The sequence below is a fragment of the Stigmatopora argus genome, chromosome 1, assembly GCF_051989625.1.
Source record: "Stigmatopora argus isolate UIUO_Sarg chromosome 1, RoL_Sarg_1.0, whole genome shotgun sequence".
Classification (NCBI taxonomy): Eukaryota; Metazoa; Chordata; class Actinopteri; order Syngnathiformes; family Syngnathidae; genus Stigmatopora; species Stigmatopora argus.
In genome coordinates this window covers 14,266,774-14,285,253 of record NC_135387.1, presented here as the reverse complement: position 1 = coordinate 14,285,253, position 18,480 = coordinate 14,266,774, and the positions used below count along the sequence as shown (strand labels likewise).

The window sequence follows — 18,480 nt, the reverse complement described above, 5'->3', positions numbered from 1 at the left end:
TTTGTCTTAAGTTGTCGCCCTCCCCATTAGCCGGCCCACGAGAAAATAGAAAGAGCTTTACCGGTCCGCGGTAAGAAAAAAGTTGGGGACTGCTGATTTAGATCATTGGCTCCATCATATGCTTTCCACAGGGTATGAGATGATGAGTTGTAACCTTTCTTATACAAATCCTTGTTTTTTATGGAATTTTGTGCTCATGTGCTACGTTTGCTCACATCCTGTGTATCTCTTAGGGACTTGGACTATCCCTGCCCATAAAACCTAGTGGCCCCCCTGATGCCAGTAAAGGTCTACATTTAGAACAGGGGTGGCGAACACGTGGCTCTCGAGCCGCATGCGGCTCTTTGCCACAGCAACCTCCAGGGTAGTTGATGTGTTAACTCTGGCTAAGTTGTGTTTGATGCGTGTGTTGAGGGTGGACGCTTATCTTGTAATGAACGCATTGTTGTTTTGTAAGGGGAAGAAAGTGTTATGGTGAATAATAAGGTTTTAATTCTGTGTTTTGTGAGTGTGTCTGTCTTCTTCTTTTTCACCTCAGGCGCCTGAGGATTACCCTCAGCAGCGCTAGAGCTGCCACTGGAACATGGATTAGTTCATCCAGGGAGTTGCCCAGGCCGCAATGGTAGCGTTCGGTCATTAAGGCCGGACAGCGCAGCCATAGGTGTTCAGACGACTCAGTTTCCTCGTCGCACGGCAGCGATCCGAGTCGGATTTCCCCATAAGGTGGAGCCAACGGCGGAGCAGGGGGTGGTGTCCACTGCGGAAACGAATCAGGTCTGTGCGGTCTCCTTTCGATAGGGCAAGTTCTTCCTCTGTGACTTTCGTAGTGTATGTCTGCAAAAGGCGGGGGTGGGAGAGGGGGGGGGGCGCGATCTTCACGTTAGATGATGGCGCGTCTTGTTGTGGCTGCGTCCGGGGAGGTATGGGTTTGGTCATCTGACGAGCCAAGTTTAGCTAGGGCATCGGCCAGGTCGTTACCGCATATGTTGCAGTGGCCCGAATGGTGGGGTCTTGCGTGTGGGGGTTTCCCATAGCTTGGACCAGCGATTTGCAGTCACTGAGGATGATTGATGTCTGCCAGTCTGCTGTTTCCCTCAGCCAGGAGAGTGCCTCGGTCAATGCCACTTTTTCAGAGTGGTAGGAGCTGCTGCGGGCGCCAGTGGCACCATGCCATTGGTGGATGATTGCAGTCTCCTTAATGACGACGAAACCTGCACCACCGTCTGCAGTGCCTTCTTTAGTGGATCCATCTGTGAAGATCTGTAGGTCTGGTTCACCCATGCTTCTGATGAGCTCTTCGGCCGTATCTCTTTGGATGATGGTCGGCATGTGTTTAGAGACTGCAGTGAAGGCAGTTTGGATGGGGGGGTAATAGCCAGGGTGGGCAGGGGTGGGAAGAGTATGTACAAGGGGTATGGAGTTCAAGAGCGGTAAGACTGGGAAGGGTCGAAGATCGCCAGTCTGGCTTCTTTTGTAACCGCATTTTGATGTTTTCATGGAGAAGGTGGTGTCGGGGATCAGAAGGAGGCAGCTGGTTCCAGGCATCAGCTTTAAGAAGTGCTTGTAAATTGAGACAGGATGAGAGGGGTGGAAGATGCGCCTCATGTAGGACTGCTTCGGTGGGGGTAGACCTGAGGTGGTGGGTTATGGCGCGGGCTGCTTCCAGTTGGGCAGTTTAAAGGGATTTAAGGTGAGTTTGGGCCAGCCAGGGGGCCCATGCTGGTGCTGCATACTCTGCGAGACTTCTCTGGGTGGCAATATACACCGTTCTAAGGTCGTTTGGTTGCCAACCCCAAGATGTGCCACTGAGTTTGCGGATGAGATTTGTTCTTTTGGACATGGTTTGGCGGACTTTTTTCGCTTGCTCCGCAAACGTGAGTTGTCGGTTGAAGGATACGCCAAGGAAAGTGGGGGTGGGGTTATGCTTGAGGGCGGCGCCATTTATTGAGATCTTTGGTTGCCATTTGGCCTCAGCTGAGTCCAGGCTGAAGAATGACGCCTCACACTTTGTGGTGTTAAGGTTTAGGTGTGCCTCGGAACTCCACCTCCAGACTTTTTCAACCTCCGTTTGAAGTCTGCTTTCCACCTCCTCTTTGTGCCCGGGGCTATGTCGTCGGGTCCAGCTGCCTTACCCGCTTTAAGTTGGGACAGCGCTGTCTGCAGTTCAGTATCGGTGAACGGGAGCTCGAGGACTTGTCGCGGTGAGCTGAGCAGTCTGCGGGTAGCTGTACGTAGAGAACGCACTGCTCGTCTGCTCCGCTTGTCAGTCTTGCGTCCGCTGACCGAGGCATATTCCCTGATAAATGCTGTTGCCTTGGCTCGGTCACTCACGTACTCCTTGTTCTTGTAGACCAAGGACTCGCCAGATTGTTGCGTTTTGGTGCCTGAGAGGGATTTTACTAAGGACCAGGCTTGTCCCGTAGATTTTGTCTCGGCGATCTTGGCGAGGTGTAAGCGCCATGCGTTTCTTTTCGCTTCAGTGTTTTTTTCTTTGATCTGTTGACAGAGTGCTACCCATTCAGTGTGTCTGTCTGTTTTGGCAGGTCACTGCGTGGTGGGGCTCTTTGACTCACAGTTTAAAATCTTTGCTATTTCTGTCTAATTAGTTTGCCACCCCTGATTTAGAAGACACCTAGTGAATGAGTTAAATTTCTTTAAACCACTTTTATACCATTTATTCACATGTTTTCAATGTCACATTGTGGCACATGTGGACTAGGCCTTAGTCTTTACTTAATCTGACCCATCATGAGATTTAGTCCTTATGACTAAAGCCATGCTGCTCTATTGTTAAGAGTCATGAAAGGAGGCACTGTGAGAAAACTTGTAATTATATAAGTGAAAAGCTTTTTATTTGATTCTTTTTTGAGAATGCATCTATTTTGATGAATGGAAAACTAATGCTGTATTTAAGAATCCCATTCATATAGCTACGTCACCACAATTGCATTACCCTCCAAAGATCCAGACTCTTGCAAGGCATGCATTTTTATTTTCTCTTTAATATTTAGGCTAATTGGGACCTGATGAGTGTAAAAATTAAGAATTATCTTTTTACATGATGAAGTTTCTGAGAAAAATGAGTGGACGCCAGCCCCCTATAGTCCACAATTTAACATTGTAGTCTTGTGACAACCAAAAATGTGATGTCCACACATGTGGATGCCAGTTCCTAGGTAAACAAGCACTAGTGTGCTATAGAGTCTGAAGGCAGCCCTCTACTGGCAAATTCCTAAAATACAAAAGGCCTACTTTAACTCCAGCCCTGATACCAAAAAAAGGGCTCTGAGGATCAATTAATACTGGCCATAGCCTTCACCCTGTCAAAAGTAAACAACACAGAAGGGTAATAAGACTAAGGTTGACAGTTTCTACAACTTAACAGCAATCACTGTGCTTTACCATGTTCAGGTTTAGATACCTGAGGAGGAGAGGTCGCTGGATTACAGTACCTTCCCACCGGAACAGGATGGGAGCAAAGATGGATCTGGAATACACACTGAGGGCATTACCACCAATCAACAGTAGGAAACCATTTCTTTCTGTGGCCTTATAGAAGTAATGATTTGCAATTAGTACGACTACTATAGGTTTCTAAAATCCACGGAGCTGACTTATTATTATTGACATTTGGCAATGTAGCTCTCTACAGCATATGACCAAAGTGTACTTTATGTAGTTAAATTAATACCCATGTATGTGAGAGTACACTAAAAAAGGTATGTAGGATTTAAAAATAGGGAATAAAATAAATGGAATATTGTTCATTTTCTGTTATCACTGTGACTAGCCCAGCTGATTATGTCACTTGCTGATTACGTCATTGCCTAATAAAACTCAGCGTGGGAAAGCTTTTTATGTTTATCAGCCTACCCTCTTTCTTAAGAACTCATTTAGATATATTTTCTGCCAATGTTTGATTTCTTAGTTTGTGTAATTTCAGGGCTGGGCAGGCTTTCCGAAAATGACTTGATTAAAAAAAAATACAAAATAACAAAATTAAGATATGAATGGGTTTCAGGTTTTGTTCCTAAAATGGATGTTAGGCTTTACAACCTGAACTTATTTTCCTTACTTTAAACATTTGAATGGATGCGGTTCTCTATGTGAATATAATAGATTAATACAATGCAATACCATACAATAATACATTGCATGGTTCTGGTGCCCTCCGATCGGCTGGGCACCGATTCAGCTCCAGCACCCCCCGCGACCCTAGTGAGGATAAAGCGGTTCAGAAAATGATTGAATGCCTGGTTCTGTTGGAAGTTTTTTTTTTTTTTTTTTAAATGAAATAATTAATTTTTATATAAAGTTGTCTCCATACTGCTGTTCATATTTTGATGATATGAGACTAGGAAAACATGTAACAATTGAGCAACGTTATCTCACCATTGTAAGATTAAAAACAGGAAGTTCTCAGAGGGAAGTAGTCTCTGACCTTATTGTGTCACTCCTATCATGAGGTTGTAAAAGAGGATAAAGAATATAGATGAAAAAAATTAATAAGCGCACAAACTTGTTTTGATGCCTTTAACAAGATCAAGAAATCCTTAGATAAATAATTACAGCTCATTGTCATAATAAAGTGGAAATTTATGATTTTAATTATCTAAATTTAACCCATCTCAGTCAACTATGGGCAGTCGGCGGGGGACACCCTGAAAAGGTTGCTAGCCAGTCACAGGGCACAAGGAGACAAACAACCATTTGTGCTCACAGTCACAATTAGGGAGACTTTGGAGTGTTCAAGCAGTCTACAATGGATGTTTAGGGAAGTGGGAGGAAGCCAGAGTTCCCAGAGAAAACCCACGCAGCCACAGGAAGAACCTGCAATCATCACACAGAAAGGTCGTAAATTGATAACCCACCAGGAATTGACCGCTGGAACTGTGAGCCAGTTGTACAAACTAATCCACCGCAGTTTAATTATGAATTATTTTAATTACAGAGTTGTTTTACTCTTAAGTAGAGATATACACACACTCGAATTGAGCTGAAGCTGGTAGTAATTGGTTTTTTTCTTTTTTAATGGAAGGCGCCACCACTTTAATTTTTAGATTGGTCCAGAAGGGCGTGCCGTAAATAAATGTAGACACTTGACCCCGATTATCAAATTCATTCAGCACATTGGTTCAAAGGAAAGGCTTCTTGTCAGAGGAGACCCTCCTCCTCTCCTTTTCCTCTGATAAAGCAGTCCAGACATGGAGATAAATAAACACACAAACAGAAAGCAGCAGGGTGGTATCGGGCGGGCCGAACCGTGCTAATACCACATCAATAGGAAAAGACCATGACTCTAGTGGAGTTGATTTACGAAGTTCAAACTTTGTTGAGTCAATTGTTTCGCAATTTGTCTTATGGACTACACACCAGCAATGCATCAATAACCAGCAAAGGCAATTATCCCACTTCAGGTTAGCGTTCTCTTTCACATGTACAGTATTGTTTGTTACAAATTTGTGCTCTAATCTACCCTTTCAGAAGAGGCTACATCCAGTAAGTAATACTTTCTTCTGCTCTTTATGCTTAAGTGTAGTGGTACGTGGCAGCTTGACCTTAGTAACTGATTATCTCTACTCAAGTGGCTATTTGCTCGCAAAGTTTATGCCTCCATACGCCCACTTGAACATTTGTGGCTCAGCTGACTTGCCAACACATGTTGATTAGACAATAGGAAAAAGCAAAGAACAAGATCGGCAAAATATCAATACAGCCACATAAGGAAGTCTGCTTGAACTCACAATGTCTGCCTGCCTTTGCTGTGGAGGACCAAAAGACAATTCTAAGTATCCACCGATTAAGATCACAGGTAAGTTTGATTTCCTCGTATTAGGGTTTTATTGCCAGTTCATATGATTGCAACGGAATCTGCATGACATGGTGTTGGAGCATGTTTCGTGCACTCCGTGAACGAAACCAGACGCTTATTTGTTTTTTGGACATTTTTTGTTTGAACATTTCTAAGCAAACAGTGTGCAATCCCTTCGGGCCACTGATGGGTGTTTTAGAATGAGTAGTAGCAGACACCTTTGTGAAGGTATGTCAGTGCTAATTTACTCTTCCTGGACTATGTATGGTCAGTTCATTCAATTGCTGCAAGTGAAGTGCAGGTTGACTTGAAATGAGTCTGTGCAATAAGGAATACAAATTTCATGTTGACAATTGAGTGCGCAAGTTGGATCGAAGACGTGTTTTGGAAGTCATTTCGTTAAAGGGAGTGCGCAACATCATCTCTTTGTTGGTCTGATACTCTTCTACACACCAGCACAGGGGCGGGTAAAAGGGAGGAGTAATGACGTGAGTTGACAGGTGTACTTGAGTATCGAGAGGGAGAGAATCAGATATATAAAATACAATGAGAAGCGCAGGACACGGATGTGTGTTTCATTACCTGCCGTGGTAATCCGGGGAATAAAGAGGAGATGAGTGGGGAGAAGCAAGCAGGTGAGCACCTTGTCTGTGTCTCACTGGTGGAGATGGAGAGCTACTACAGATATACCCAGTGTTGTCAACATCTGCAGTGTAAGTGTGAATGTTTGTTTTTGTCTTATTTGACTTACTCCAACCTTTACCTCAATGTACAAGTCATGCCCGAATGAAAAAGTTCTGACTGGGTGCGCAGTAGTGGCCGAGTTACGACCTGCATTCTGTTAATTCATGTCAGCTGTCACCTAGCAGGATGGAGAGCTTTACTCGTGTTGTAAAGTGCTTAAGTGCTCCTTTCAATCCTCAAGGGATGATTAAAGTTATGGGCTTTAATGCCAAATAATGTTTTGTGAGGGTTTTGCTTCACATGATGAACTTTTGCAGCCTGTTGGGAGAGCAGCTGGTTGGGGCTTAATTTCCACATCCGTGTTTATTGAAGGTGGTTTGATTAGACATTCACATGGATTGTGTTTGTGTGAAATGATTGATCATGGTGGTGGTATATTTTTGGAACTCCATGCCTGCAAAGGATACTCTGATCCATGTCCTTTGTTCTTTTTTTAGAGCTTACCTGGGTATTTTTAGTCTTTACTACAGTTTTAATACTACCACTCTACTATTAGGTGCTTTGCCACTTAGATAACTATTTAACTTTTATCTACTTCTGGCTGATTGTTTCCTTTTATTAAAAACGGAAAAATGCAGGCCTAAGAGTCCAAATCTAATTCTGTGTCAATGTATTTTTGCCTATGTTTGCATGTACCTATCAAGTGATCTAGTAATAAAACAGTCCATTTAAATGCCGGTAATAAACTGCACACACAGAACTAGTAGCATATAATGTAAAATTATTTTGAAGTGTTCAAGTAGGTACTTTGTTAACCTCTTTACTCCTTTCTTTGAGCCTTAGCATTTGTCTTTGGCACAGTTGTTTGAAAGTCATTTGCCCTCGGTTCTGGGTGGAAGTTCTAAAACTGATCACGTGCGGTCACCTGGTTTAAATCTGCAAGAGGATATCAAGTGCTCAGGACATGGAACCGCTTGCACAATCATAGTGTCGATCAGCTGCTTTTAAACACTTCCTCCGGTAGTTCCCTGAATCCGGTGTGACCATATTCAATATATGTTTGTGTATTTGTTTGTACCGTCGCTTGGGTGGCACTTCCTCTTTAATTAATATGGAAATCACAAGATTTATGATGCTCAATATTTCAAATACTTATTCCTTGGTCTGTTTGGCCTACTGTACAAAGTCCTTAGATGAGATTTAACATTGTTGTTTTTAATGTATTTTTTTGAAACAATAATCTGATTTAGTGTGATTTCCAGACTATAAGACTCTACTTTTATTTTCCCGTCTTAAACCCTGCGGCTTGTTTATGGATTTTTACTGGCTAAAGTGCTGCATGTCATTTTCTGTAAATATCACAATGTAAAATGTGGACAATTTTGGGATTGCGACTTATACTCCATAAACTTTGGTATTTACCCTATCTGTGTATTAATGCAAGGCAATACGGAAAAAAATATCACAATGTGGGTTATTTCATACTCTGATAGTGATATGCCATGAAATATTCCACTCCGTAGTATTTTATGAAAGATTATACAACTATTACGACCTTTTCCCCTCTTACTTTTGTTGAACACTGCTATTTCCAATTGTTTTTAATCCATGCCATAATTTTATGTTAGTTTAGTAGGTATTGTTTATTGCAAATACATGCTAGAAAATTGACAAGGACAAAACCGAACCTTGTGCCTACGCCCTTCAGAGGTAAAAAGCATGAATCTGCCATCTCTTTCTGTGGTGAGCTGCCTTTTTAAATTGGCGTCTTCCTGTTTACTTTCCATCCGGCCAATAGTGTTTTCACCGAGCAGCGGAAAGAGTCGATAGCGCGTCAAATAAAAATACATTTAGTCTTGTCTGCTATCCCCTCCCCCGAGCACACCCCCGTGTCTCGATAACATCCCCTGCATGCATTTCCTACTATGAACTAATTTCTGCAGACCTCGTTTTTATGATATTTTGGTCTTGTATGGTAATTTTATGCAGCCAAAATTCCCCGTGTATGTACTGATTGAAATTATTCTTGAGTGATGGCACCTTCAAAGCGCTCACAAATTTAATCACATTGTCCAAATCGAACCAATTTCTCATGCCTGCTATATTAACCACACCTTGTATGCTTTGCTAAAGGATGGGATCCAGTTACAAAGTACATAAAATAACTCATAATTTTAATGAACTGATGTCCTCAGGGTCAAGCTTTCACTTTAATCTGCGTGGCACAATGGCTTCTCCTGCTCCATGCTTTTTCATTATCGACTGTAAAAATAAATAAATAAATTAAGGGGGGAAAAAACTGCAATATCATCTAGTGACCTTACCCATTGCATTCATCAACTCCCATTAAAAAGCTTACTTTTCACTGGTGAGAGTGCCATTGTGCCGTCATGTTTTTCTTCTTGACATTCGTAAAAGTCTATTTGGGTGGTACGCTGTATCTAGTTTAGTCTTTGGGAGGGAACCTGAACGCTCCCACAGTAAACAAGTTGTCGGGAGGGACCTCATCTCATTTTCTTAACCGCTTCATCCTCATTAGGGTCGCGGGGGGTGCTGGAGCCTATCCCAGCTGACTCCGGGCCAGAGGCGGGTGACACCCTGAATCGGTGGCCAGTCGATCGCAGGGCACAAGGAGACAGACAACCATGCAAACTCACACCCATACCTAGGGGCAGTTTCGAGTGTCCAATCAGCCTAGCATGGATGTTTATGGAATGTGGAAGGAAACCGGAGTACCTGGAGGAAACCCACGTAGGCCCGGGGAGAACATGCAAACTCCACACAGGTGGACGTGATCTGGATTTAGGCCATATTAGTAACAGTTAAAATTTATAATACAGTAAAGATTAGTATTGGCCACAGTTGTTGTGCTGCTTGCCAGAGTTCTAAACTGCCCCCACGTTATCATGAAGCAGTTACTTACTGTATGTGAGATCAACTTCAAAATTTGTTTCAGGTTTATTTTGATGATAATATCGGGTAGTTGAGAATGAAGCACCAATGTTTATTTTTAAACACGAAGTTGGACCTTGGCGTACATGCATGTGCTTAGTATACATTGCACGTGACAGAAGCACAACCAAACAATGTTCAAGACTCGTGTGTAGCCTGTCAAGCATCAGCGATGCTCTTTGTGTAGAAACGGTGTGAAATGTGAAACTGGGGGCGGACCCTCCGAAGCTCCGCCTACTAGGGGGATACGGCGTGGTAAGGTTTGTGTGTGTGTGTGCCTCCACTGAGCTCTGACAGCTCGGTGAGAGGCTTCAGTCCTCAGAAGCGCAGGAATGGATGGCCAGTGCCGATATTTCCAGTGGGATGTTCTCTGACAGCATGTGGCTGTGTGTGAGTGTGTTTTGTGTGTGTACATGATTCTGTCAGAGAGGTACCGGCAATCATGGCTGTCAACCGAATATCTCAACTGTGCTTTGACATCACCAGGCTTTGGCTTCAACTGAAGATGATGACAGGTAGAGTGACTTCTCAAGAATTCACTTTTTTCTTTTGGTGCTGCTATGCGCAACACTGTTTCCATGTTGCGTATCTAGTTTGGAGGACCTTATAGTTTATTTTTGTTCTGCTTCAAGAAAAGAAAATCACTAATATTCTAATTTTTAAATGGCCCAACATTTCCTAAAGCCTATGTCCATCCAGATGTTCTCTCTGACAATATTATTAGGAATTATTTGTTGATTATGCCAAACAATCATTCATTCATTCATTCGGGTTTCCGGGGTTGCTGGAGCCTAACCCAGCTGACTTCGAGAGAAAGGCACCATCAGGCGGCTTTCTGCTAAACATACAATTGTAAATAAAGTATCCCATTCACATTTAGATGAGCTTCTTAAGGAAGTTTGTTGGCAATTGGTACATCTACAAGACAAGGTCATGTTGTTGCTTCATTTGAAGTCCACTTCTAGAATCAGCTGATGAGCTCTCATTGTTCCCCGAAGGCACATGTTACATCCATGGTGTTATTAATGACTCCGATGAATGAACACGGCCTTATTGATTTGAGTCTCATTGTAACAAGACACCTCGCCTTCTAAAAGCATCACTATCCGTCCGTCTTACATAATGCAAGACGTGAATTGACCTGAGGGGAGATCCACATATTGAAGGAGTGTGTTTGTGCGTGTTTTCCACTGTGCAAACACACTGTGTTGGTCCTATTAAGCTAGTGACATTTGCACAAATGAAGCCTTTTAAATGTTTGAATGTCAAATTCTACTTCATGTGACTTTGTTTTTAAACACTTTTGTCTCTCACGCGATACATTTATGGGTGCTCGCTTGCTTTGTGTTTTGGCAAGTCTAGATTAGAAGCTGTTAAGCTCCCATAATGCAGCCTGGCATGTGAGCTGCGCGCACACGGCATGGCAGAAGAGTGGTTTAATAGCAACACTATGGTTGTAATGGACTTTGTTTCGCAAGGGGACACTTTACTGAAGAGAGCATCTGCATCCACAAACAGAATCATAATTTGTTCACTTCATGAAATTAATGAAAGAAACTGTGATACTACATTCTCACTTCCCAAATAAACATAAAGGTTGTTGGAAGTAATATTATTGTAAGAATACAGTATGGAAATCACTGTCTTATGGAGCCAGAAGAAACACACTCATTTGCTGACTTTTCTGCAGAGGGATTGCCCTCGAGCAATTGTTGACCTTTCGATTGGGACTTATTTAAATTACAGCCAGTCTGTACAGCCAAACTCAGCACATTACTGCAAGGTGTCGGATAAATATAGAGGGTATCTTTTTAATTGAGTATTTTTAAGTTTCTGGATTTAGCTGTTGATTATAATAACTGATTGCTCAGAGTAAATACAATGAAAAGCCAGAATGGTACATTTACGTCCCTTAATTCGACTGCTATTGACATCATTAGGCGTCAAATCCATTTTAAACTGGAATTGCTAGTATTGAATGTAATTATTTCAGTGCCAACGTGGGCGATTGATGTCCAATTCATTTTGACTAGGATGGGCAAACAGCAAGTGATCAGTGCCGACCCTCCCAGTCAAAATGGTTTGCTCCTATATCGGCATCAAAGGTAGCAAATTAGATGAAGAAAATATTAAAGCCGTAATAACTGAAGGAAGGTTGTCTATGTTTCCATACTTTGAGTGTTGTAACTGGTAATTTGGCAAAGTTCTTGTGTGCCTTTTCTAAGGGTCCATTCACACACAGTTGTGTATCACTGAAAGGGCCGAACTTGAAACCTTGAGGTTTTTTTTGGACATTATTTGGCAAGCAAAGCCAAACAGTAGAGGCAGAAAATAATCCATTGAACAAATACAAAATTTGAAGGCTTGGCACTTTGCTGGTGCTTTATAATTATAAAATGTTTTGTGACCGATGTCTCTGGCTGCAGTTTGCCGTTGTTCCCTAATTCTAGCTTTGGGGTTAGGAATAGACAACACATGCACATACTATATCCCTATCAGTCTGAGTGACCCAGTTTTTGTCAAGCAATTTGTGCGAATGTGTATTCATGTACCAGTGACGGTGGCAGTGCCAGATGGCAGATGGCATTTTGGTAAAGCCTCACCGTAATGCCCGATAATAGAGCTTGGCTTCACTTACTACATGGGTGCGTGCACTCTACCACACACACAGCAGCACAGTCATAGTAAATCCTGGCATCCCTACAAACATACACGTGCAGTTAAATGCAACGGTCCATTTCTCTGTTGGCATTTCACGTTTGCGTTCACCACGTCGTCCCCATTAAGGTTTTTTTTTCTTTGTTTGCATCGCGAACAAGCGGGAACTTGTGGATATGTACACAGTGGTCGACGTGCTTCAACTTCCTGGGTCTTTGAAATTTTACCAGCTGTCAGCTTCTGCAGCGACAAACAGCTGTCTGCTCTGTTTGAACTGGCAATGTGTGTTTAACAAAAAAAAAGCCGCTGGTAGGATGAGTGGTAAACAAAAGACCGGGCTTGACTCTGTCATTAAAAGTATTAGAGCAGAATTCACTACCAGATGCAGCAAATTGTTCTTGAATTGGTGGTGTATAGTGTACACAAGATTTACTGTACAACAACCACAGTATAAGACTGTTGGTCACTAAAGCAGCCTGTGGGTTTTATCATCACTGCCAAAACATGGATTTGAATCTTATTTCGGTCAGTTGCGGGTTAGAACTTGTCATGTGTTGGAAAGTTTGAGCCATTGGAAACGCACCAGTCTTGAGAAAGAATGGGACAACATATTAAAAATGTAAACGTGTAAAGATATCCTGTGTTGGCTCACTCAGTTGACATTGAGCACCTCGTGCTCTTCACTTTCTCAGATGTAACAGTCATACTGTACATAGTGTCATTGTTGAATTACCGGGTAATATTAAATCCAGATAGGATCATCAACAAAGGGGCGGCCCGGCGGATGAGTGGTTAGCGCGTCGGCCTCACAGTGGGGGACAAGGGTTCAAATCCAGGTCGGTCCACCTGTGTGGAGCTTGCATGTTCTTCCCGGGCCTGTGTGGGTTTTCTCCGGGTGCTCCGGTTTCCTCCCACATTCCAAAGACATGCACGGTAGGCTGATTGGACCCTCTAAATTGCCCCTAGGTATGAGTGTGAGCGTGAATGGTTGTTTGTCTCCTTGTGCCCTGGGATTGGCTGGCCACCAACCAGGGTGTCCTCAGCCTCTGGTCCGAAGTCAGCTGGGATAGGCTCCAGCACCCCCCGTGACCCTAGTGAGGATAAAGCGGTTCAGAAAATGAAATGAGATGAGATCATCAACAAAGCTGTTCAAATGAACATTTCCTTTTCGTACGTATTAGGATGTGTGTTATGTTTCCCTGTTTAGCCGATGAAAAAGCATGAATGAAGTGAAGAAGGGGGTGTCTGGTGGGTGGTGGGGGGGGCGGTGAATTAAGGCTGAGGGACATTCTTTACTCTGCCCCCCATAATCACTATTTGTGTGTACCCCACTTCCACTGTGAATACATGTGCACTAAAGAGTTTCACTCAAAGCACAGCAGCCATAGATTTTCATTCATTGGACTCAAAATAGGCTGTTTTAGAGTTCTGTAGCGCTGGAAAAAGACGCCTGCATGTCTGATGCCGGTCTTTGCATTGGCCTGACTTTTCGTTCTCAATTCTATTGACAGAATGCAGTATTTGACCAAAGTGGCATTAGTCTCCCTTGGAATTTTAAGTACTTTCAGAGAGGCAAGTAAAATAATCTCACAAAAAATGTGCAACCAAACCTTCCAGTAAGATTTACCTAAAAAAAACTAATGAGCGCCAATCATAAGAAGGCCGGATTACGTTGTTTAATGGCAGCAGCAGTAAGTCAAAGGGTGACCTCCACGCAGGCAAACAAAGCATGTCTTAGAATTTACACATTTTTAAACTCTTCACAAGTTGCTCTTCATTGTGGAGATTCGCTTCACTCAACCATAGTGCAGATAATTATAGCATAAGGGTTGGTTTTTGGCCAAATTAGAGGCTTCTTAGCTTTGCTGGAATGTTTGTGGTCTGGTTTGAATCTTCCTAGTGACCCTGCAGCTGTGCCACGTCTCAATTTTACCATCCTTTAACCTGGCCACCATATGTTTTCCTGCTTTACCTTTTAATACGTCCTTTGCCTCATCAAAGCTTCAGCATGTCCATACTTTCTTACCAAAAAAAGGGACGAAGCAGGTAGTAGCTTAGTCTCTAAAGATATACCACATTGATTAGAAGATTATAGGTGTGGCCTCCAACAGCGTCAGAATAGCACACCAAAGGTCCATCAAGGTCCACTCTACTCTTATTGTGAAACTTGTGGGAAGTATATGTTCCATGTAGACATCAATGAGCTGGGTGAACACAAATTACAGTGTTGCTTGCCGAGTACACATTGGTAGCTGTACTATAATTTCACATTGTAAAGCGCAAGGTTTCACATTGCAGGCTGGATTGAAACTGCTTAGTTAAGCACAATTCAGATTTTTTTGCTCTACGTTATGCCAAATGGCAACAAATGGGGGGAAAATTGGGTATTAACCAGTTTGATGTCAATCTTATTCCTAATGGAGATACAAATAAAAACTATAATGTTGATGAAGTCCATCAGCTCCATAAATAGTTTTCAGTATTTTATATTTCATATTGTGTGAGAAGCAACGGCTTCAACTGCCACCCTGCATGGCAAGAGCTGTTTTTGTCCTGCAGAATTCTCACGCTAGTGGGCGACAAAAGCTACACAGTGCCTGTTGTGAGGTCTGATTAAAAGGGGGGTGTTACACATGCCTTTCACCGTTGCCCAAACCTTAACGGTAAATTTAGAAATCACCAAAAGCTCAAGGCTTGTCTTTCGCAAATTCAACAAAAACTCAAAGCTTTTTTTTTTTTACGAACTCACGAAAACCTCAAGGATTGGCTTTCACAAACTCACTAAAACCTCAAAGCTTGTCTTTCACTGCCGGGATTGCTGGTGCTAACATATTTGCTGATAAATATCACAACTCAAACTATGTAACTATATGATGACTAACTGCACGTGTTCATTTCAATACAATCATAACTTATCTTATCCTACTCGAGTGCAACATGAAGTTTGACCTAATTGGTTCTCCGGACATATTCTCTGGTGCATGGAGAAAATGTCTATGATCGCAATACCGTACCCAAGTATTAAAAAAAATGTTTATTTGCAACATAACTTATACTACTACCTATCACTGGTGATACATTTGTTAATGACGTAAATGTTAAAGCCATTTTGTAATAAACATATTAAAAACAAATGCTCCAATTTTTCTTCTCAGATGAAATTTTGCAGACAGAAGATATTCCTCTGTGTGCAGCACAAATTGGCACCGAACTCCAGAAGCAGTTTGCTATCCTGCCAGGTTGGTTTGTTTTCTTTTTCCTTTTCACATTCATGTTGTCCCATACTGACAAAACTCTTTATTCAGGGCAACAATTCAAACTTTTGCACTCGAGACGTTCACAAGAACGAAACACTGGGCATTGGGTTGCCATGACGGTGGCGACTGCTTTGTGACGCTATGTGAATAATTCATTACTGTGATCTATCTGCTTTGCAATTTGACCCACACGCACTTTTTGCCCCTTTTTTGCAAAGGTTGCAAACTTTATTCACACTATATATGTGGATAAGAAGCAAACATTTGAATTGGATAAATGCAACCTTTGCTAATTTTACCTCTGATTCTACAGGGGGCCGAGGTACTGATGGGAGCCCCATCATCATCTTCCCAGAATGTCCAGGTTTCAATGAACTGGAAGAGGACGAAATCCAAAATGTGCTTAACTACCTCACTACTGTGCCCAGGTAAGTGGTCTTTGTCTGTAGTACCGCTTGACGCCAACAGATGACAGTACAGAACAACAGTGCTCCCTGAGGGATGACATCATCGACTGTTTAAAAATAGACATTATAGCTACAACAAATTAATTAAAAAAAGGATAAAACAATGATTTTTGTTGTTGTTATGATTGGATCAACTCGGGGGCAATATAAAGACATACTGTATAGTTCTCTGTGTGTGTCATGGCGGCCTGGCCTGTCTTTCTTTTTTTTCTTGCGGCTATCGCTTTTAATATCCAGCACCCCTCTTTGAGTCCCCTCCCTTATTCCCGCTAGCTCTTTGCACCCAACTGACAATCTGGCAGCGCTCCAGAGCTCTGATAGGCTGTGAAAGACCAGTAAGATGCAGGGCTCGTCTCTAATTGGCTAAGCGTGAGATGCTGCTGGTGGAGGAGGAGGAGTTGGAGGAGAGGAGGGGTGGGGGTGCTCTTTAAGGATGAGAACAGTCCCCTCTCTTCATCTGCACCCTACAAGCAGATAATCAGTGATGCAGACAAAATGGAATCACAAAAAATGAAGGAATATATCTGGATCATAACAATGGAATATTGAAGACGTGCTTTTTGTAGGAGTGGAATTCGATGCATTTATGTATTTGGTTTAGCTGGTTTAAATATTCATAGTTTTTTGGGGATGAATTGAAGATTTGCTGTTGCTGCTGCTGCTACAGTTGTAAGGTAGCATTTTGCTAATGTGCTTGTATGTACTCCTTTGAAAATTGTTCAGCTATCTACAAGGGCGGAATGCCTATTCATGTTTAATGTGCACATTGTGTGTTGCAATGTCTTTCCTTTTTCGTCTATGCAATTTGAGCAGAAATGCTGATATATTTGTACAGACCTATGGTGAAAAGGTTGGCTTGAATTGCTAACATAAACAGGCACCTACATTATAATAATGAGATTTCTACATCGGGCACCATGTTGGCAAAATTGTTGCATACACAAAACGGCAGAGCCATGGTTGTCATGGCGATCGTGTGGATCGCAATCACTGCAAAATTGTTGATTGGCAACATTGCTGGGCAGCAAGTTATTAAAACCTTTGCTGCTCAAGCATTTGACTCCCAAGAAAAAACTTTTACCCAAACCGTAAAGCCCAAACGTGAACATGAAAATGTCATACTAATATGCGCAAAAGAATAGTTATCAAATGTAGTTCACAGATTAATGCATACAAAACTATCAATGTATTTTTTCTCTCTCTATTAGCATTGCCTCTTCCGGAATAGGATTCATTCTGGTCATCGACAGGCGACTGGACCGATGGGCTGCTGTCAGGACGACCCTGCTCCGAATCGCAGTAAGACACTTAATGCAATGTGTGTTTGTTGTGTGTGCAAAGCCATATTCCGTCTGCAGGTGTCTACCCGTCTGTGGGGACTCGGATGGAGTTAAAAAAAGAACATTTTATTTGTTAACCACAATAAAGGAGTTATTGGCCATGCATCTTTAGCACAGCACAATACTGTACATCTGTTTTCAATATGGTTATCCTGTGGAACCCTGTTGAGCTTATTAGCTGTATGCATATTTATGATAATATATGCTAATTGGACATCATCAGTCCCGTACTCTTAGTACCCATGGGGATGATTACTAGTCCATTATGTGAAGTGTGTATAAAATGATCAATTGTTTTTAGGGTTTTTCTAAACTTAGGATTCAACCAGTTAGCCTGCGGTGCATTGAAGTGTGTGAATGAACATGCCTTGCTAACTAGCCAATAACCGTGTGACCTATTGCCAAGTAGACATTGCCCACTGTCCTGTGGGATGCTCCCATTCTCAAGGTTGTTCAAGGTCACATGCTGTCATTCGCTTGGTAGTTGTAATTAATACCCAACTCCTGATGGAGAACCTTGTCCTTGCGTTGTGGCGTTTAATAGACATGGAGTCATTGAGGCGTGCTGAAGAACGCTGAAGGGTGAAACTTAGTGAGGTGCACACAAGCTAGACTGCAGTCCATTAGGAAAGTATTCACTGTACAGAGTCACAGACATAATACAGAATGTGATCAATTTGTTTCACTCAAAATTCCATACAGAGCACCTCACAATCTGTGCAACTGTACACTAAGCTAATTTCAGTACTCTGCAGGTTTGAATCCGAGTTTTTTTCTGTAGAACTGCAAAGCATCCCGATAGCATGATAGTGCTGCGTTTACTATATGGATGGTGCTGGCCAGGTGATGAGAGTTGCCTTGGTTCCACCAAATAGTATTTAATCTGGAATTAGTGCCAAAGAGCCCTCTTTTTTCATTGGACCAGAGGATATTGTATCAATGTCTTAAACTTGTTCAGGTGCCCTTTCAAAATGGAGTCTCTATATGACCGTTTTAATGACAGTAGGGGAATTAAGATCATGTTAATAGCTAATATTTTTGCTAGTGGTGCTAGTAATAAAAAATCTTTCTTCTGGGTATATTTACCACTTTGCATAAATTTTGTTGATCACTGTCTTTTTTTCATTGACGGTATGAGAAATTAAACTAACGAGAGAGTTTGAGGCTACATTTGAGTACTGTTAGTTTGTATGTAAACACATATTTTTCTTTAGCTTCTAAGGCTTAGAATCTAAGCCATGGCTTCAGACATTCCCACCTTTGAAAGAAAGCTTGTAAATATTTACTTAGAAACCCATGACAGCGAAAAG

General features: G+C 42.2%; 1 protein-coding gene across 7 annotated transcripts in view; it reads left to right on the top strand.

Moving 5' to 3' along the window:
• mcf2la (mcf.2 cell line derived transforming sequence-like a) overlaps positions 1–18,480 on the top strand; it is a 31,590-nt gene that overhangs the window by 862 nt on the left and 12,248 nt on the right. Inside the window, exons 1-5 of one of the 7 annotated variants that reach the window (XM_077600130.1) lie at positions 104–132; positions 3,412–3,524; positions 15,262–15,345; positions 15,677–15,791; positions 17,039–17,129. In XM_077600130.1, the coding sequence (XP_077456256.1) occupies positions 119–132; positions 3,412–3,524; positions 15,262–15,345; positions 15,677–15,791; positions 17,039–17,129 (417 nt within the window). In that variant the 5' untranslated portion in view covers positions 104–118. Of the gene's footprint in view, positions 1–103; positions 133–3,411; positions 3,525–6,388; positions 6,526–9,737; positions 9,964–15,261; positions 15,346–15,676; positions 15,792–16,272; positions 16,505–17,038; positions 17,130–18,480 lie in introns of those variants that run through there. The other 6 variants (XM_077600117.1, XM_077600159.1, XM_077600122.1 and 3 more) reach the window with 6 other exon arrangements.